At 45.4% G+C, this 19,501-nt stretch overlaps 1 protein-coding gene across 3 annotated transcripts in view; it reads left to right on the top strand.

Moving 5' to 3' along the window:
* The window catches only part of LOC128690036 (pyrokinin-1 receptor), a 243,610-nt gene that overhangs the window by 219,031 nt on the left and 5,078 nt on the right, over positions 1 to 19,501 (top strand). Inside the window, exons 2-3 of one of the 3 annotated variants that reach the window (XM_070088563.1) lie at positions 8,423 to 8,628; positions 13,408 to 13,453. In XM_070088563.1, the coding sequence (XP_069944664.1) occupies positions 8,423 to 8,628; positions 13,408 to 13,453 (252 nt within the window). Of the gene's footprint in view, positions 1 to 8,422; positions 8,629 to 13,407; positions 14,821 to 19,501 lie in introns of those variants that run through there. The other 2 variants (XM_070088562.1, XM_053778555.2) reach the window with 2 other exon arrangements.

Below are 19,501 nucleotides of genomic sequence, written 5' to 3'. Positions count from 1 at the left end.
CTGACTCTGCTTCCAGTAACTGCCTCGTGACGCAACACTGACGCTGCTTCCAGTAATTACCTCCTGACGCAACACTGACGCTGCTTCCAGTAATTACCTCCCGACTCAACACTGACGCTGCTTCCAGTAATTACCTCCCGACGCAACACTGACGCTGCTTCCAGTAATTACCTCCCGACTCAACACTGACGCTGCTTCCAGCAATGACGCTTTGTCACTGTCAAGACATTTACACGAGGATAAAAACAACATTAATTTTTTCACTGCAAAAAAATCCTTGGAACGCTCCTACCTCTCACTGCAATGAATACAGTGAAACAGTGAATTTATGAGGATGGCTCCGCTGGGGTAATTTACATTTAAAAACTTCTGCTTTAAATTCAATTTTAATTATAAATCTGTCTAAAAAAATTGGGGGAGATCAGCGATATTAGAATTAAATTCAGGGATGAATGCTGTCTTAGGTGTTTGTTTTTGGGATACCCGTGAGGAGTCTTGGGATACCTGTGATACATATTTAGAGCAGGTGATGTGTAACCTTAATGACACTCGAGCAGTCGATAGGGTTGAAACTTTATTAAGGAATTAACTGTTTGAGTCAAACACACACACACACACACACACACACACACACACACACACACACACACACACACACACACACACACACACACACACACACACACACACACACACACACACACACACACACACACACACACACACACACACACAGTTCCACACAAGAGATTAGTGCAAAAACTGGAGGACCAAGCAGGGATAACAGGGAAGGCGCTACAATGGATCAGGGAATACTTGTCAGGAAGACAGCAGCGAGTCATGGTACGTGGCGAGGTGTCAGAGTGGGCACCTGTGACCAGCGGGGTCCCGCAGGGGTCAGTCCTAGGACCAGTGCTGTTTCTGGTATTTGTGAACGACATGACGGAAGGAATAGACTCTGAGGTGTCCCTGTTTGCAGATGACGTGAAGTTGATGAGAAGAATACACTCGATCGAAGACCAGGCAGAACTACAAAGGGATCTGGACAGGCTGCAGACCTGGTCCAGCAATTGGCTCCTGGAGTTCAATCCCACCAAGTGCAAAGTCATGAAGATTGGGGAAGGGCAAAGAAGGCCGCAGACGGAGTACAGTCTAGGGGGTCAGAGACTACAAACCTCACTCAAGGAAAAAGATCTTGGGGTGAGTATAACACCAGGCACATCTCCTGAAGCGCACATCAACCAAATAACTGCTGCAGCATATGGGCGCCTAGCAAACCTCAGAACAGCATTCCGACATCTTAATAAGGAATCGTTCAGGACCCTGTACACCGTATACGTTAGGCCCATATTGGAGTATGCGGCACCAGTTTGGAACCCACACCTAGCCAAGCACGTAAAGAAACTAGAGAAAGTGCAAAGGTTTGCAACAAGACTAGTCCCAGAGCTAAGAGGTATGTCCTACGAGGAGAGGTTAAGGGAAATCAACCTGACGACACTGGAGGACAGGAGAGATAGGGGGGACATGATAACGACATACAAAATACTGAGAGGAATTGACAAGGTGGACAAAGACAGGATGTTCCAGAGATTGGACACAGTAACAAGGGGACACAGTTGGAAGCTGAAGACACAGATGAATCACAGGGATGTTAGGAAGTATTTCTTCAGCCACAGAGTAGTCAGTAAGTGGAATAGTTTGGGAAGCGATGTAGTGGAGGCAGGATCCATACATAGCTTTAAGCAGAGGTATGATAAAGCTCACGGCTCAGGGAGAGTGACCTAGTAGCGACCAGTGAAGAGGCGGGGCCAGGAGCTCGGACTCGACCCCCGCAACCTCAACTAGGTGAGTACAACTAGGTGAGTACACACACACACACACACACACACACACACACACACACACACACACACACACACATCATCATCATCATCATCATCATCATCATCATCATCATCATCATCATCATCATCATCATCATCATCATCATCATCATCATCATCATCATAGACTTTCCTGGTGTGTATTAAATTTGCCTTAAAATATTAGAGACATTTATACCCATAAAAGCCTGAACAGCAGCAACAGCAGCAAAAGCAGCAACAGCAGCAACAGCAGCAACAGCAGCAACAGCAGCAACAGCAGCAACAGGAACAGCAAAAGAATCAGCAGCTATAGCAGAAGCAACAGGAACAGTAGCAACAGGAATAGCAGCAGCAGCAACAGAAGCAACAGCAAGAGGATGAGAAATAAAGAGGGCGGTAAACAGAAGTGAAAGATGAGGAAATGAATGAGAAAGAGGAAGAAGAGGAAGAATTGGTGTGCAAGAAGGTTGTGAATAACGTCAAAGAAAAAATAAGATAAAAAACAGAAATAAGAGAGACAAAAATGAAAAAAAAACAATAATAATAATAATAATAATAATAATTATTATTATTATTATTATTATTATTATTATTATTATTATTATTATTATTATTATTATTATTATTATTATTATTATTATTTTTAATTATTACAATTATTATTATCATTGCAATTATGAACACCAGCAGTGTGTTAAGGGAACCTGGGCAGTGAACACCAGTAGTGTGTTAAGGGAACCTGGGCAGTGAACACCAGTAGTGTGTTAAGGGAACCTGGGCAGTGAACACCAGTAGTGTGTTAAGGGAACCTGGGCAGTGAACACCAGTAGTGTGTTAAGGGAACCTGGGCAGTGAACACCAGTAGTGTGTTAAGGGAACCTGGGCAGTGAACACCAGTAGTGTGTTAAGGGAACCTGGGCAGTGAACACCAGTAGTGTGTTAAGGGAACCTGGGCAGTGAACACCAGCAGTGTGTTAAGGGAACCTGGGCAGTGAACACCAGTAGTGTGTTAAGGGAACCTGGGCAGTGAACACCAGTAGTGTGTTAAGGGAACCTGGGCAGTGAACACCAACAGTGTGTTAAGGGAACCTGGGCAGTGAACACCAGCAGTATGTGAGGGAAACCTGGGCAGTAAACACCAGCAGTGTGTTAAGGGAACCTGGGCAGTGAACACCAGCAGTGTGTTAAGTGAACCTGAGTTGTGAACACCAGCAGTGTGTGAGGGGAACCTGGGCAGTGAACACCAGCAGTGTGTGAGGGGAACCTGGGCAGTGTACACCAGCAGTGTGTGAGGGGAACCTGGGCAGTTCACACCAGCAGTGTGTGAGGGGAACCTGGGCAGTAAACACCAGCAGTGTGTGAGGGAAACCTGGGCAGTGAACACCAGCAGTGTGTGAGGGGAACCTGGGCAGTGAACACCAGCAGTGTGTGAGGGAAACCTGGGCAGTGAACACCAGCAGTGTGTGAGGGAAACCTGGGCAGTGCACACCAGCAGTGTGTGAGGGAAACCTGGGCAGTGAACACCAGCAGTGTGTGAGGGAAACCTGGGCAGTGAACACCAGCAGTGTGTGAGGGAAACCTGGGCAGTGAACACCAGTAGTGTGTGAGGGAAACCTGGGCAGTGAACACCAGCAGTGTGTGAGGGAAACCTGGGCAGTGAGCACCAGCAGTGTGTGAGGGGAACCTGGGCAGTGAACACCAGCAGTGTGTGAGGGAAACCTGGGCAGTGAACACCAGCAGTGTGTGAGGGGAACCTGGGCAGTGAACACCAGCAGTGTGTGAGGGGAACCTGGGCAGTGAACACCAGCAGTGTGTGAGGGAAACCTGGGCAGTGAACACCAGCAGTGTGTGAGGGGAACCTGGGCAGTGAACACCAGCAGTGTGTGAGGGGAACCTGGGCAGTGAACACCAGCAGTGTGTGAGGGGAACCTGGGCAGTGAACACCAGCAGTGTGTGAGGGAAACCTGGGCAGTGAACACCAGCAGTGTGTGAGGGGAACCTGGGCAGTGAACACCAGCAGTGTGTGAGGGGAACCTGGGCAGTGAACACCAGCAGTGTGTAAGGGAAACCTGGGCAGTGAACACCAGCAGTGTGTTAAGGGAACCTGGGCAGTGAACACCAGTAGTGTGTGAGGGGAACCTGGGCAGTGAACACCAGCAGTGTGTGAGGGGGAACCTGGGCAGTGAACACCAGCAGTGTGTGAGGGGGAACCTGGGCAGTGAACACCAGCAGTGTGTGAGGGGAGCCTGGGCAGTGAACACAAGCAGTGTGTGAGGGGAACCTGGGCAGTGAACACCATCAGTGTGTGAGGGGAACCTGGGCAGTGAACACCAGCAGTGTGTTAAGGGAACCTGGGCAGTGAACACCAGCAGTGTGTTAAGGGAACCTGGGCGGTGAACACCAGCAGTGTGTGAGGGGAACCTGGGCAGTGAACACCAGCAGTGTGTTAAGGGAACATGAGCAGTAACACCAGCAGTGTGTTAAGGGAACATGAGCAATGAACACCAGCAGTGTGTGAGGGGAACCTGGGCAATGAACACCAGCAGTGTGTTAAGGGAACCTGGGCGGTGAACACCAGCAGTGTGTTAAGGGAACCTGAGCAGTAAACACCAGCAGTATGTTAAGGGAACCTGGGCAGTGAACACCAGCAGTGTGTGAGGGGAACCTGGGCAATGAACACCAGCAGTGTGTTAAGGGAACCTGGGCAGTGAACACCAGTAGTGTGTTAAGGGAACCTGGGCAGTGAACACCAGTAGTGTGTTAAGGGAACCTGGGCAGTGAACACCAGTAGTGTGTTAAGGGAACCTGGGCAGTGAACACCAGCAGTGTGTTAAGGGAACCTGGGCAGTGAACACCAGCAGTGTGTTAAGGGAACCTTGGCAGTGAACACCAGCAGTGTGTTAAGGGAACCTGGGCAGTGAACACCAGCAGTGTGTTAAGGGAACCTGGGCAGTGAACACCAGCAGTGTGTGAGGGGAACCTGGGCAGTGAACACCAGCAGTGTGTTAAGGGAACATGAGCAGTAACACCAGCAGTGTGTTAAGGGAACATGAGCAATGAACACCAGCAGTGTGTGAGGGGAACCTGGGCAATGAACACCAGCAGTGTGTTAAGGGAACCTGGGCGGTGAACACCAGCAGTGTGTTAAGGGAACCTGAGCAGTAAACACCAGCAGTGTGTTAAGGGAACCTGGGCAGTGAACACCAGCAGTGTGTGAGGGGAACCTGGGCAGTGAACACCAGCAGTGTGTTAAGGGAACCTGGGCAGTAAACACCAGCAGTGTGTTAAGGGAACCTGGGCAGTGAACACCAGCAGTGTGTTAAGGGAACCTGGGCAGTGAACACCAGCAGTGTGTTAAGGGAACCTGGGCGGTGAACACCAGCAGTGTTTTAAGGGAACCTGAGCGGTGAACACCAGCAGTGTGTTAAGGGAACCTGGGCGGTGAACATCAGCAGTGTTTTAATGGAACCTGGGCGGTGAACACCAGCAGTGTGTTAAGGGAACCTGGGCAATGAACACCAGTAGTGTGTGAGGGGAACCTGGGCAGTGAACACCAGCAGTGTGTTAGGGGAACCTGGGCAGTGAACACCAGTAGTGTGTTAAGGGAACCTGGGCAGTGAACACCAGCAGTGTGTTAAGGGAATCTGGGCAGTGAACACCAGCAGTGTGTTAAGGGAACCTGGGCAGTGAACACCAGCAGTGTGTTAAGGGAACCTGGGCAGTGAACACCAGCAGTGTGTTAAGGGAACATGAGCAATGAACACCAGCAGTGTGTGAGGGGAACCTGGGCAATGAACACCAGCAGTGTGTTAAGGGAACCTGGGCGGTGAACACCAGCAGTGTGTTAAGGGAACCTGAGCAGTAAACACCAGCAGTGTGTTAAGGGAACCTGGGCAGTGAACACCAGCAGTGTGTGAGGGGAACCTGGGCAATGAACACCAGCAGTGTGTTAAGGGAACCTGGGCAGTGAACACCAGTAGTGTGTTAAGGGAACCTGGGCAGTGAACACCAGTAGTGTGTTAAGGGAACCTGGGCAGTGAACACCAGTAGTGTGTTAAGGGAACCTGGGCAGTGAACACCAGCAGTGTGTTAAGGGAACCTGGGCAGTGAACACCAGCAGTGTGTTAAGGGAACCTGGGCAGTGAACACCAGCAGTGTGTTAAGGGAACCTGGGCAGTGAACACCAGCAGTGTGTGAGGGGAACCTGGGCAGTGAACACCAGCAGTGTGTTAAGGGAACATGAGCTGTAACACCAGCAGTGTGTTAAGGGAACATGAGCAATGAACACCAGCAGTGTGTGAGGGGAACCTGGGCAATGAACACCAGCAGTGTGTTAAGGGAACCTGGGCGGTGAACACCAGCAGTGTGTTAAGGGAACCTGAGCAGTAAACACCAGCAGTGTGTTAAGGGAACCTGGGCAGTGAACACCAGCAGTGTGTGAGGGGAACCTGGGCAGTGAACACCAGCAGTGTGTTAAGGGAACCTGGGCAGTAAACACCAGCAGTGTGTTAAGGGAACCTGGGCAGTGAACACCAGCAGTGTGTTAAGGGAACCTGGGCAGTGAACACCAGCAGTGTGTTAAGGGAACCTGGGCGGTGAACACCAGCAGTGTTTTAAGGGAACCTGAGCGGTGAACACCAGCAGTGTGTTAAGGGAACCTGGGCGGTGAACACCAGCAGTGTTTTAAGGGAACCTGGGCGGTGAACACCAGCAGTGTGTTAAGGGAACCTGGGCAATGAACACCAGTAGTGTGTGAGGGGAACCTGGGCAGTGAACACCAGCAGTGTGTTAGGGGAACCTGGGCAGTGAACACCAGCAGTGTGTTAAGGGAACCTGGGCAGTGAACACCAGCAGTGTGTTAAGGGAACCTGGGCAGTGAACACCAGCAGTGTGTTAAGGGAACCTGAGCAGTAAACACCAGCAGTGTGCGAGGGGAACCTGAACAGTGAACACCAGCAGTGTGTGAGGGGAACCTGGGCAGTGAACACCAGCAGTGTGTGAAGGGAACCTGGGTCCCTCACTGTAGACTACAAACTAGCATAAAATTCTATTTGTGAAGGGAGATAATTCCAGTGGGCCGAACACTGCTGAGGCTCTTGCTCTTACAGAGGCACTTGCTCTTACAGAGGCACTTGCTCTTACAGAGGCACTTGCTCTGACAGAGGCACTGTGTAATATGTAAACGATGGCTAGTGCGCGACATTGTAAGCGTTGTACATCGCTGTAAATTGCTGCACAAGCAGCAGTTTCGGGCTGCCGGTGGTGTAGGGAAATTGCCGCACCACTGCCAATGGTGTCGGGAAGTTGCTGCACCACAGCCAGCTGTGTAGGGAAGTTGCAACACCACTGCCAGTAGTGTAGGGAGGTTGCAACACCACTACCAGTGGTGTAGGGATGGTGCAACACCACTGCCACTGTTGTAGGGAGGTTGCAACACCACTGCCACTGGTGTAAGGAGGTTGCAACACCATTACGATTGATGTAGGGAAGTTGCAACACCACTACCACTGGTGTACAAAGGTTACAAAACCATTATCACTGCTCTATAAATGTTACAACTCCACTACCACTGTCACAGAATGTTAGATACATGTCAGAACATGTCAGAACACGGTGGGAACAGACCCGCCCCCCAAAAAAACAAGTCCGAATTTTTTTTTTTAAGAAGAACGTGTCAGAACACTTCAGAACACGGTTATAACGTATATAATAATCAGTTAGAGTGTTCTGTCCATCTGTTCATGTCCTGTACTTCTATGTTCTCTTTGTTCTACTTTAGTTCAGCGTACGATCAAAGGTACGACCAGTGACTATGGTTGTCAGGGGAATTTTGTCCAATGCGAGACTGGAGACTCACGGGAGAGCCTCTTTTGTACCTGACTGAGAGATTCACCTTTTGACGCAAAAAATCCTGAGTCTGTGACTTTTATTTACCCAAAAAAGGTAATCCTCTCATTGTTACAAAAAAGTAATACCTTGATTTTTTTTTTTTTGCTAAGGTAATCCTGTGACTTTTACGAAATGTAATTCTATCATTGTTACTTGAGGTAATCCTATTATTTTAACAGAAGACAAGCCTTATATTGCTACTAAAGGTAATCCTGTTATTTTTAAGCACGGAGTAATTCCATCATTAATGAGAATGTAATTCTATCAATAGCAGAGAGAGAGAAAAAAAAGGTAATGGCGTCACTTTTACGACGAGACCAGTGAATGTGATGGCCAGTAGATTTTAACTGACATGTACTGGATAATTAAAAGAATTATTTTTGGATGGTCGAGTTTAAAAGGTAATTGTTACAAAAGAATTCTCTCTCTCTCTCTCTCTCTCTCTCTCTCTCTCTCTCTCTCTCTCTCTCTCTCTCTCTCTCTCTCTCTCTCTCTCTCTCTATCTCTCCCTCTCTCTCTCCCTCTCTCTCTCCCTCTCTCTCTCCCTCTCTCTCTCCCTCTCTCTCTCACTCTCTCTCTCTCTCTCTCTCTCTCTCTCTCTCTCTCTCTCTCTCTCATCCACCAGAAAGAAGCTCATGTCTCTTTCTCTCCCTCTGGTGTTGCCACAGTTGCCGTGGTTGCAGCGTTCTTCGTGTGCTTCGCCCCGCACCAGGCACAGCGCCTGATGGCCATCCACGCTGACCCTACCAACCCCGTGGCTGTGCAGCTCTTTAACGTCCTCTACAACATCTCCGGCGTCTCCTACTACATCTCCACTTGCGTCAACCCCATCCTCTACCACATCATGAGCAACCGCTTCAGAGAGGCCCTCCAGGTAGGCTCATCACTAGTAGTAGCAGCAGTAGCAGTAGTCGTAGTAGTAGTAGTAGTAGTAGTAGTAGTAGTAGTAGTAGTAGTAGTAGTAGTAGTAGTAGTAGTAGTAGTAGCAATGGTAAGTCTCTGGTGTTAATATTGTTAGTAAATATGAGATTCAGTTTAGAAAAAAGTATTTTTTTGATGGACTCCGAAAAATTTTTTGCAGCTAATATATTTTCTTTCATTGTCTTGCCTTTTTTTCTTACGTGGTTTAATTATCAGCAGCACACATCCACCACCACCATTATTATTATGACTACCAACACTACAACCACCATTACCACCCCCCAACCACCACCACCACCATTATTATTATGACTACCAACACTACAACCACCATTACCACCCCCCAACCACCACCACCACCATTATTATTATGACTACCAACACTACAACCACCATTACCACCCCCCAACCACCACCACCACCATTATTATTATGACTACCAACACCACAACCACCATTACCACCCCCCCAACCACCACCACCACCATTATTATTATGACTACCAACACCACAACCACCATTACCACCCCCCCAACCACCACCACCACCATTATTATTATGACTACCAACACTACAACCACCATTAACACCCCCCAACCACCACCACCACCATTATTATTATGACTACCAACACTACAACCACCATTACCACCCCCCAACCACCACCACCACCATTATTATTATGACTACCAGCACTACAACCACCATTACCACCCCCCAACCACCACCACCACCATTATTATTATGACTACCAACACTACAACCACCATTACCACCCCCCCCCAACCACCACCACCACCATTATTATTATGACTACCAACACTACAACCACCATTACCACCCCCCAACCACCACCACCATTATTATTATGACTACCAACACTACAACCACCATTACCACCCCCCCAACCATCACCACCACCATTATTATTATGACTACCAACACTACAACCACCATTACCACCCCCCAACCATCACCACCACCATTATTATTATGACTACCAACACTACAACCACCATTACCACCCCCCAACCACCACCACCACCATTATTATTATGACTACCAACACTACAACCACCATTAACACCCCCGAACCACCACCACCACCATTATTATTATGACTACCAACACTACAACCACCATTACCACCCCCCCAACCATCACCACCACCATTATTATTATGACTACCAACACTACAACCACCATTACCACCCCCCAACCACCACCACCACCATTATTATTATGACTACCAACACTACAACCACCATTACCACCCCCCCAACCACCACCACCACCATTATTATTATGACTACCAACACTACAACCACCATTACCACCCCCCCAACCACCACCACCACCATTATTATTATGACTACCAACACTACAACCACCATTACCACCTCCCAACCACCAGCACCACCATTATTATTATGACTACCAACACTACAACCACCATTACCACCCCCAACCACCACCACCACCATTATTATTATCACTACCAACACTACAACCACCATTACCACCCCCCCAACCACCACCACCACCATTATTATTATGACTACAAACACTACAACCACCATTACCACCCCCCAACCACCACCACCACCATTATTATTATGACTACCAACACTACAACCACCATTACCACCCCCAAACCACCACCACCACCATTATTATTATCACTACCAACACTACAACCACCATTACCACCCCCCAACCACCACCACCACCATTATTATTATGACTACCAACACTACAACCACCATTACCACCCCCAAACCACCACCACCACCATTATTATTATCACTACCAACACTACAACCACCATAACCACCACCACCACCATTATTATTATGACTACCAACACTACAACCACCATTACCACCCCCCAACCACCACCACCACCATTATTATTACGACTACCAACATTACAACCACCATTACCACCCCCCAACCACCACCACCACCATTATTATTATGACTACCAACACTACAACCACCATTACCACCCCCCCAACCACCACCAGCACCATTATTATTATGACTACCAACACTACAACCACCATTACCACCCCCCAACCACCACCACCACCATTATTATTATGACTACCAACACTACAACCACCATTACCACCCCCCAACCACCACCACCACCATTATTATTATGACTACCAACACTACAACCACCATTACCACCCCCCAACCACCACCACCACCATTATTATTATCACTACCAACACTACAACCACCATTACCACCCCCCCAACCACCACCACCACCATTATTATTATCACTACCAACACTACAACCACCATTACCACCCCCCAAACCACCACCACCACCATTATTATTATGACTACCAACACTACAACCACCATTACCACCCCCCAACCACCACCACCACCATTATTATTATGACTACCAACACTACAACCACCATTACCACCCCCCAACCACCACCAGCACCATTATTATTATGACTACCAACACTACAACCACCATTACCACCCCCCAACCACCACCACCACCATTATTATTATGACTACCAACACTACAACCACCATTACCACCCCCCCAACCACCACCACCACCATTATTATTATGACTACCAACACTACAACAACCATTACCACCCCCCAACCACCACCACCACCATTATTATTATCACTTACAACACTACAACCACCATTACCACCCCCCCAACCACCACCACCACCATTATTATTATCACTACCAACACTACAACCACCATTACCACCCCCCAAACCACCACCACCACCATTATTATTATGACTACCAACACTACAACCACCATTACCACCCCCCAACCACCACCACCACCATTATTATTATGACTACCAACACTACAACCACCATTACCACCCCCCAACCACCACCACCACCATTATTATTATGACTACCAACACTACAACCACCATTACCACCCCCCAACCACCACCACCACCATTATTATTATGACTACCAACACTACAACCACCATTACCACCCCCAACCACCACCACCACCATTATTATTATGACTCCCAACACTACAACCACCATTACCACCCCCAAACCACCACCACCACCATTATTATTATCACTACCAACACTACAACCACCATTACCACCCCCCCAACCACCACCACCACCATTATTATTATGACTACCAACACTACAACCACCATTACCACCCCCAAACCACCACCACCACCACCACCATTATTATTATCACTACCAACACTACAACCATCATTACCACCCCCCCAACCACCACCACCACCATTATTATTATGACTACCAACACTACAACCACCATTACCACCCCCCAACCACCACCACCACCATTATTATTATGACTACCAACACTACAACCACCATTACCACCCCCCAACCACCACCACCACCATTATTATTATGACTACCAACACCACAACCACCATTACCACCCCCCAACCACCACCACCACCACCATTATTATTATGACTACCAACACTACAACCACCATTACCACCCCCAACCACCACCACCACCATTATTATTATGACTACCAACACTACAACCACCATTACCACCCCCAACCACCACCACCACCACCATTATTATTATGACTACCAACACTACAACAACCATTACCACCCCCCAACCACCACCATTATTATTATGACTACCAACACTACAACCACCATTACCACCCCCCCCAACCACCACCACCACCATTATTATTATGACTACCAACACTACAACCACCATTACCACCCCCCCAACCATCACCACCACCATTATTATTATGACTACCAACACTACAACCACCATTACCACCCCCAACCACCACCACCACCATTATTATTATGACTACCAACACTACAACCACCATTACCACCCCCAACCACCACCACCACCACCATTATTATTATGACTACCAACACTACAACAACCATTACCACCCCCCAACCACCACCATTATTATTATGACTACCAACACTACAACCACCATTACCACCCCCCCAACCACCACCACCACCATTATTATTATGACTACCAACACTACAACCACCATTACCACCCCCCCAACCATCACCACCACCATTATTATTATGACTACCAACACTACAACCACCATTACCACCCCCAACCACCACCACCACCTCCAGCTTTAACATCTCAAACACGTAATTTTCCCAGCACTACGAAATTTTGGTCTGGCTGCCGGCACATATTACACATATTTGTATATAAAAAAACTTGAAGGCTCTCTTCAGGAATTTTCCCCAGCCATGGAGACTGAAATTTGTATTCGCTTTTACCTCACCAAATTAATTCGGCATATTGTAAACATCACTGTTAGAGAGTCTGAATTAGAGAAGGACTGGCCTAGCATAGGCCGGTAGGCCTGCTTACAGTGTTCCTCCATTTTTATGTTCCTATCTAATCTCGGTAGATTATGTTGATCCAAGGAACTGGAGCTACCTTCCCATTCCTTGTATCTAATTTGATTACGTCCCACTTCCCAGGCTCTGTATGACCCGTATGGGCTTACCGTTTAACTTACAGTATAATGACAGGAAGAGTTGACCATATTCCTGGTCACCTCATTAGTGTTGTCGTTGTGTTAGCTCATTGTGTTAATTGGTCCACCGTCTGTTATTAGCAGACTGAGGATCGGCCCTACAACATGAAATAAATCATACGTCATGTTGCTGTTGCTAACCTGTTTCTGTCTTGTGTTGCAGGTGACACTGGAGAGCTGTTGTGGCAGAAAGCTTGGCACCAGCGGAGGTAGGTGGCCCTCTCGCTCTCAGTCCTCTCGCTCTCAGTCCTCTCGCTCTCAACATACCCACACCCTTGAACTTACAGAACACAGCTTCGTCTCAGAGTCCAACCCAGCCCTTACCGCTGCCTCCAGCACCTGCAGCGACGCCTCCAGATCCTCCAGGACGGGCCACAGGAAGAGTCACCTCAAACACACCTTCAACGGTGTGCGCCGGGGCGCTGGTAAACACAAGTTGGCGCACAGCAAGGTCAGAAGAGGAGCCTCGAAGTGCAGACCGCTGTTTAGGCCACGGGTTCGCAGAGCTGAGGCCATCGACAATCCAGTTGATATCGTCTCCACTTCGTGTCCTTTGGGTCGCAAGAGAAGCCAGTCAGACAGTCTCCTGAGTGGTGGATCAATCAGTAACTGTTCCATGACTCACGTGGAACAAGAGTTCACCAGGAAGGAACTGTCTGAAGTGATGGGACTAAGTGAGACCGTGGAAGTGTAGACATCGAGGTGACATCCGTCTTCCAAGACATCAAAGAAGGTCTGGATGTCAATTTCTCCTTCGGAAACACGAGTGGAGATTTGACATCCATCTCTTACACAATACATGGACGGAGGTTAAGAACCCATCATCTATGGTGAATTAGCTATCAAAAATCTAGGCATCAAGGTCTTCATCCTAAGAAAAACAAATATTATTGCCTGAGCCTCCCTTTACGAGGTCACAAAAGTTACATTTTTTTTTATTATTACTGATTTTCTCCGGGTTATCAAATTCCAGGTTGTGGCTGTCGGCTCCAGAAATTCACAAATAAACATTTTAATAAGAGCTGTTTCTTTTGCAACACTATGTTTATTAACAGATGTGTGATAAAGAAATCTTGCACTAGCTGTAGTTCGGTCCGGGACCAGTGAAGACCTGAGAATCCACTCTTATGAAGATCTCCATATCCAGACTAGTAAACTAGCGCACTAGTGGAGGAATCAAGTTGGCAATTCCGTGACTGGAATAGGCCGTAGCTGACCCTCAAATTGTAAATGTAAACTAGAGGACGTTTCGGTCTATCCTGGCTCATTACTCAGCCGAGGACCGACCGAAACATTGTCTAGTTGCCCCATAATATCTTGCAGATATTGTGAGTTGTCTCACCTTCATAGCCAGATGATGTTGCTATAAGTTATAAGTAAAAGAAAATACTCTCACGAAGAGCAGATTGAACGCCCTCTGGGACGACGATTTTGATTAAATAATAAGCTGCACAAGAAGCTTGAAGCTCCGTGAAGAGCTTGTCGTGAGCTCTACAAGGAACTTGAAGCACACTAGAGAATGATTCCCCTAAAGAACCTTCAGAATCACTACAGAACACAATTCCCCCAGGAGCACTGTCCTGGCAATAATGTACTCAGATTGAAATTTAATGTTTCATTTATTCTGTGGGCCAGATCCTTCTACTTTTAATATACATACATACATACATATATATATATATATATATATATATATATATATATATATATATATATATATATATATATATATATATATTTATGTATATATATATATATATATATATATATATATATATATATATATATATATATATATATATATATATATATATATATATATATATATATATATTAAGAGAGTAATATCATTGAGTTTGTTGTTAGAATATACATTATATTCTTAGTATATATTATCTTTACGTAAAGTTGTAGCCATCAGAATTAGATACTGATGATACTTAAATGCACTTAGTTGATAACAGTGTTGAATGACTACAGTTACAAGTGGAATAAGTAGGAATGGCTGCTAGGAGTGATTGGAATGACTGTTAGGAATGACTGGAATGTCTGTTAGGAATGACTGGAATGACTGTTAAGAATGATTAGAATGACTGATAGGAATGATTGGAATGTCTGTTAGGAATAACTGGAATGAATGTTAGGAATGACTAGAATGTCTGTTAGGAATGACTAGAATGACTGTTAGGAATGACAGGAATGACTGTTAGGAATGACTGAAATGTCTGTTAGGAATGATAGGAATGACTGTTAGGAATGACTAGAATGACTGTTAGGAATGACTAGAATGACTGTTAGGAATGACTGTTAGGAATGACTGGAATAACTGTTAGGAATGACTGGAATGACTTTTAGGAATGACTAGAATGACTGTTAGGAATGACTGGAATGACTGTTAGGAATGACTAGAATGACTGTTAGGAATGACTGTTAGGAATGACTAGAATGACTGTTAGGAATGACTGGAATGACTGTTAGGAATGACTAGAATGACTGTTAGGAATGACAGGAATGACTGTTAGGAATGACTAGAATGACTGCTAGGAATGACTGGAATGACTGTTAGGAATGACTGGAATAACTGTTATGAATGACTGGAATGACTTTTAGGAATGACTGAAATGTCTGTTAGGAATGACTGTTAGGAATGACTAGAATGACTGGTATGACTGTTAGGAATGACTGGAATGACTTTTAGGAATGACTGAAATATCTGTTAGGAATGACAGGAATGACTGTTAGAAATGACTAGAATGACTGCTAGGAATGACTAGAATGACTGTTAGGAATGACTAGAATGACTGTTAGGAATGACAGGAATGACTGTTAGGAATGACTAGAATGACTGCTAGGAATGACTGGAATAACTGTTATGAATGACTGGAATGACTTTTAGGAATGACTGAAATGTATGTTAGGAATGACTGTTAGGAATGACTGGAATGACTGTTAGGAATGACTGGAATAACTGTTATGAATGACTGGAATGACTTTTAGGAATGACTGAAATGTCTGTTAGGAATGACAGGAATGACTGTTAGGAATGACTAGAATTACTGTTAGGAATGACAGGAATGACTGTTAGGAATGACAGGAATGACTGTTAGGAATGACTAGAATTACTGGTAGGAATGACTAGAATGACTGTTATGAATGACAGGAATGACTATTAGGAATGACTAGAATGACTGTTAGGAATGACTGGAATAACTGTTATGAATGACTGGAATGACTTTTAGGAATGACTGAAATGTCTGTTAGGAATGACTGTTAGGAATGACTAGAATGACTGGTATGACTGTTAGGAATGACTGGAATGACTTTTAGGAATGACTGAAATATCTGTTAGGAATGACAGGAATGACTGTTAGAAATGACTAGAATGACTGCTAGGAATGACTAGAATGACTGCTAGGAATGACTGGAATGACTGTTAGGAATGACAGGAATGACTGTTAGGAATGACAGGAATGACTGTTAGGAATGACTAGAATGACTGCTAGGAATGACTTGAATGACTGTTAATAATGACTAGAATGACTGCTAGGAATGACTGGAATGACTGTTAGGAATGACAGGAATGACTGTTAGGAATGACTAGAATGACTGCTAGGAATGACTGGAATGACTGTTAGAAATGACTGGAATAACTGTAAGGAATGACTGGAATAACTGTTAGGAATGACTGGAATAACTGTTAGGAATGACTGGAATAACTGTTAGGAATGACTGGAATAACTGTTAGGAATGACTGGAATAACTGTTAGGAATGACTGGAATAACTGTTAGGAATGACTGGAATAACTGTTAGGAATGACTGGAATAACTGTTAGGAATGACTGGAATAACTGTTAGGAATGACTGGAATAACTGTTAGGAATGACTGGAATAACTGTTAGGAATGACTGGGATAACTGTTAGGAATGACTGGAATAACTGTTAGGAATGACTGGAATAACTGTTAGGAATGACTGGAATAACTGTTAGGAATGACTGGAATAACTGTTAGGAATGACTGGAATAACTGTTAGGAATGACTGGAATAACTGTTAGGAATGACTGGAATAACTGTTAGGAATGACTGTCATTAACTTCCAATAATATTTTTGTGTACAAAATTCCCAGATAATTTCTTTATTGAAAATAAAAATAATATTAAGGGATAGTTTTAGTTTTTATTTAATATTTTGAGACAAAATCAATATTTTTTATTATGCAAATGTAATGCGAACTGAGTATACCGGCAGGTATACTCAGGTATACTCAAGTATACTTGTAGGTATACTCAAGTATACTGGCAGGTATACTCAGGTATACTGGCAGGTATACTTAAATATACCAGCAGGTATACTCAAGTTTACTGGCAGGTATACTCAAGTATACTGTCAGGTATACTCAGGTATACTCAAGTATACTGGCAGGTATGCTCAAGTATACTAGCAGGTATGCTCAGGTATACAGAAGTATACTGGCAGGTATGCTCATATATTCTGGTAAGTATACTGCCAGGTATACTCAGGTATGCTCAAGTATTCTGGCATGTATATCCATGCATTCTCATGTATACTAACAGGCATGCTCACGTATACTGGCAGGTATACCCGTACATAGTCATATATACTGGAAGGTGTACTGAAGTATGCTGTCGAGTATACTATCAAGTAGGCTATATACACCGGGAAATGTATACCTCTCATTGCGTATATACACCGAGAGGTGTATTTCTCATTGCTTATATACATCGACATGTGTGTGTGTATATATATACAATGAGAGAGGTGTATTTCTCAGTATAAATACATCTAGATATGCGTATCTCTAAATGTATATTCACAGTGTATATACATTAAAATATCCCCTACTGGAGGTGAAAAAGCGATAAATTGCCTTAATGACCCTCGTGTAGTCGACAGGCTTCAAACCCCATTAACCAACCAAGCAATTATTCCAGAGACAACAATACACTGCCGCTCTCCCAATCCTTTAAGCCCAGAAGGCATTTTATACCCTAAAATATGTATATCTGCCAGTGTATACATACGTTGAGTATATACTTTGATCCCTATTTTAGAAATCAAGGTCCTCTTGTCTGGTGTAGTAGATAGGCTTTAAACCCCATTAACTAACCACCTAAATGCACAGGCAACATTTGCAAGACAGCCACTCGTAAGTTATGCACGGAGCGTAACACTCAGGACTCGAATACGCAGCGCCAGCATAGCGCCATCACTAATATGTCAAGAAAATGGGAATGTGACCGAGGTTTTATCGTGCATTGGTGGGGAATCTGGAATGTGTGAACCATGGGAGAAAAGAACGGGAAGATGCACCTGGCATTAATGCCGATGAAAGACAGAGGAGATATGGTCCCGATGTACAAAGTAGCACGAGACAGGCTAGTCGACGGGATATAAAATATTTCCTCCTGGCACACAGTTCCATAGTGGCCCTACTGGCCGATTCCACAATACTGACAATAGCCGCATTGTAACGAAATTGTTTGTCCAGATTCTCTGAATATCCTTCACTCCCTCCCCCCTTCCTCTCTCTCTTTCTCTCTCTCTCTTTCTCTCTCCCTCTCTTTCCTCCACCCACACTTCCAATATACTTTCCACACACCAATATACCCAAACACATCCTCCACATAAACCTCTCACACACACCTGCTTCCACACACTGTTGTACCGACCAGTGTGGACCAGTGGGGTTGTTATACTGACCAGTGTGGACCAGTGTGGTTGTTATACTGACCAGTGTGAACCAGTGGGGTTGTTATACTGACCAGTGTGTACCAGCGAGGTTGTTATACTGACCAGTGTGGACCAGTGGGGTTGCTATACTGACCAGTGTGGACCAGTGGGGCTGTTATACTGACCAGCGTGGACCAGTGGGGCTGTTATACTGACCAGTGTGCACCAGTGGGACTGTTATACTGTCCAGTGTGGACCAGTGGGGCTGTTATACTGACCAGTGTGCACCAGTGGGACTGTTTCACTGTCCAGTGTGGACCAGTGGGATTGTTATACTGTCCGGTGTGGACCAGTGGGATAGTTATACTGACCAGTGTGGACCAGTAGGACTGTTGTATTGACCAGTGTTCCAGTGCACCTCTCCTGGTGTACATAGAGCTGGTCCAGTACTGAACACATGGCACAGAAGAACATTTTGAGTGCTCTTCTATGTCATATAGAATTAGAAATAGGGAACTGTTAGTTCTTAGAATGTTATTACAGAGTTCTATGTTAGCACAAATATGC

The sequence above is a fragment of the Cherax quadricarinatus genome, chromosome 25 (assembly GCF_038502225.1).
Source record: "Cherax quadricarinatus isolate ZL_2023a chromosome 25, ASM3850222v1, whole genome shotgun sequence".
Taxonomy (NCBI): domain Eukaryota; kingdom Metazoa; phylum Arthropoda; class Malacostraca; order Decapoda; family Parastacidae; genus Cherax; species Cherax quadricarinatus.
The sequence above is the reverse complement of the archived record's forward strand: the minus strand, read 5'-3'. Positions and strand labels throughout refer to the sequence as shown.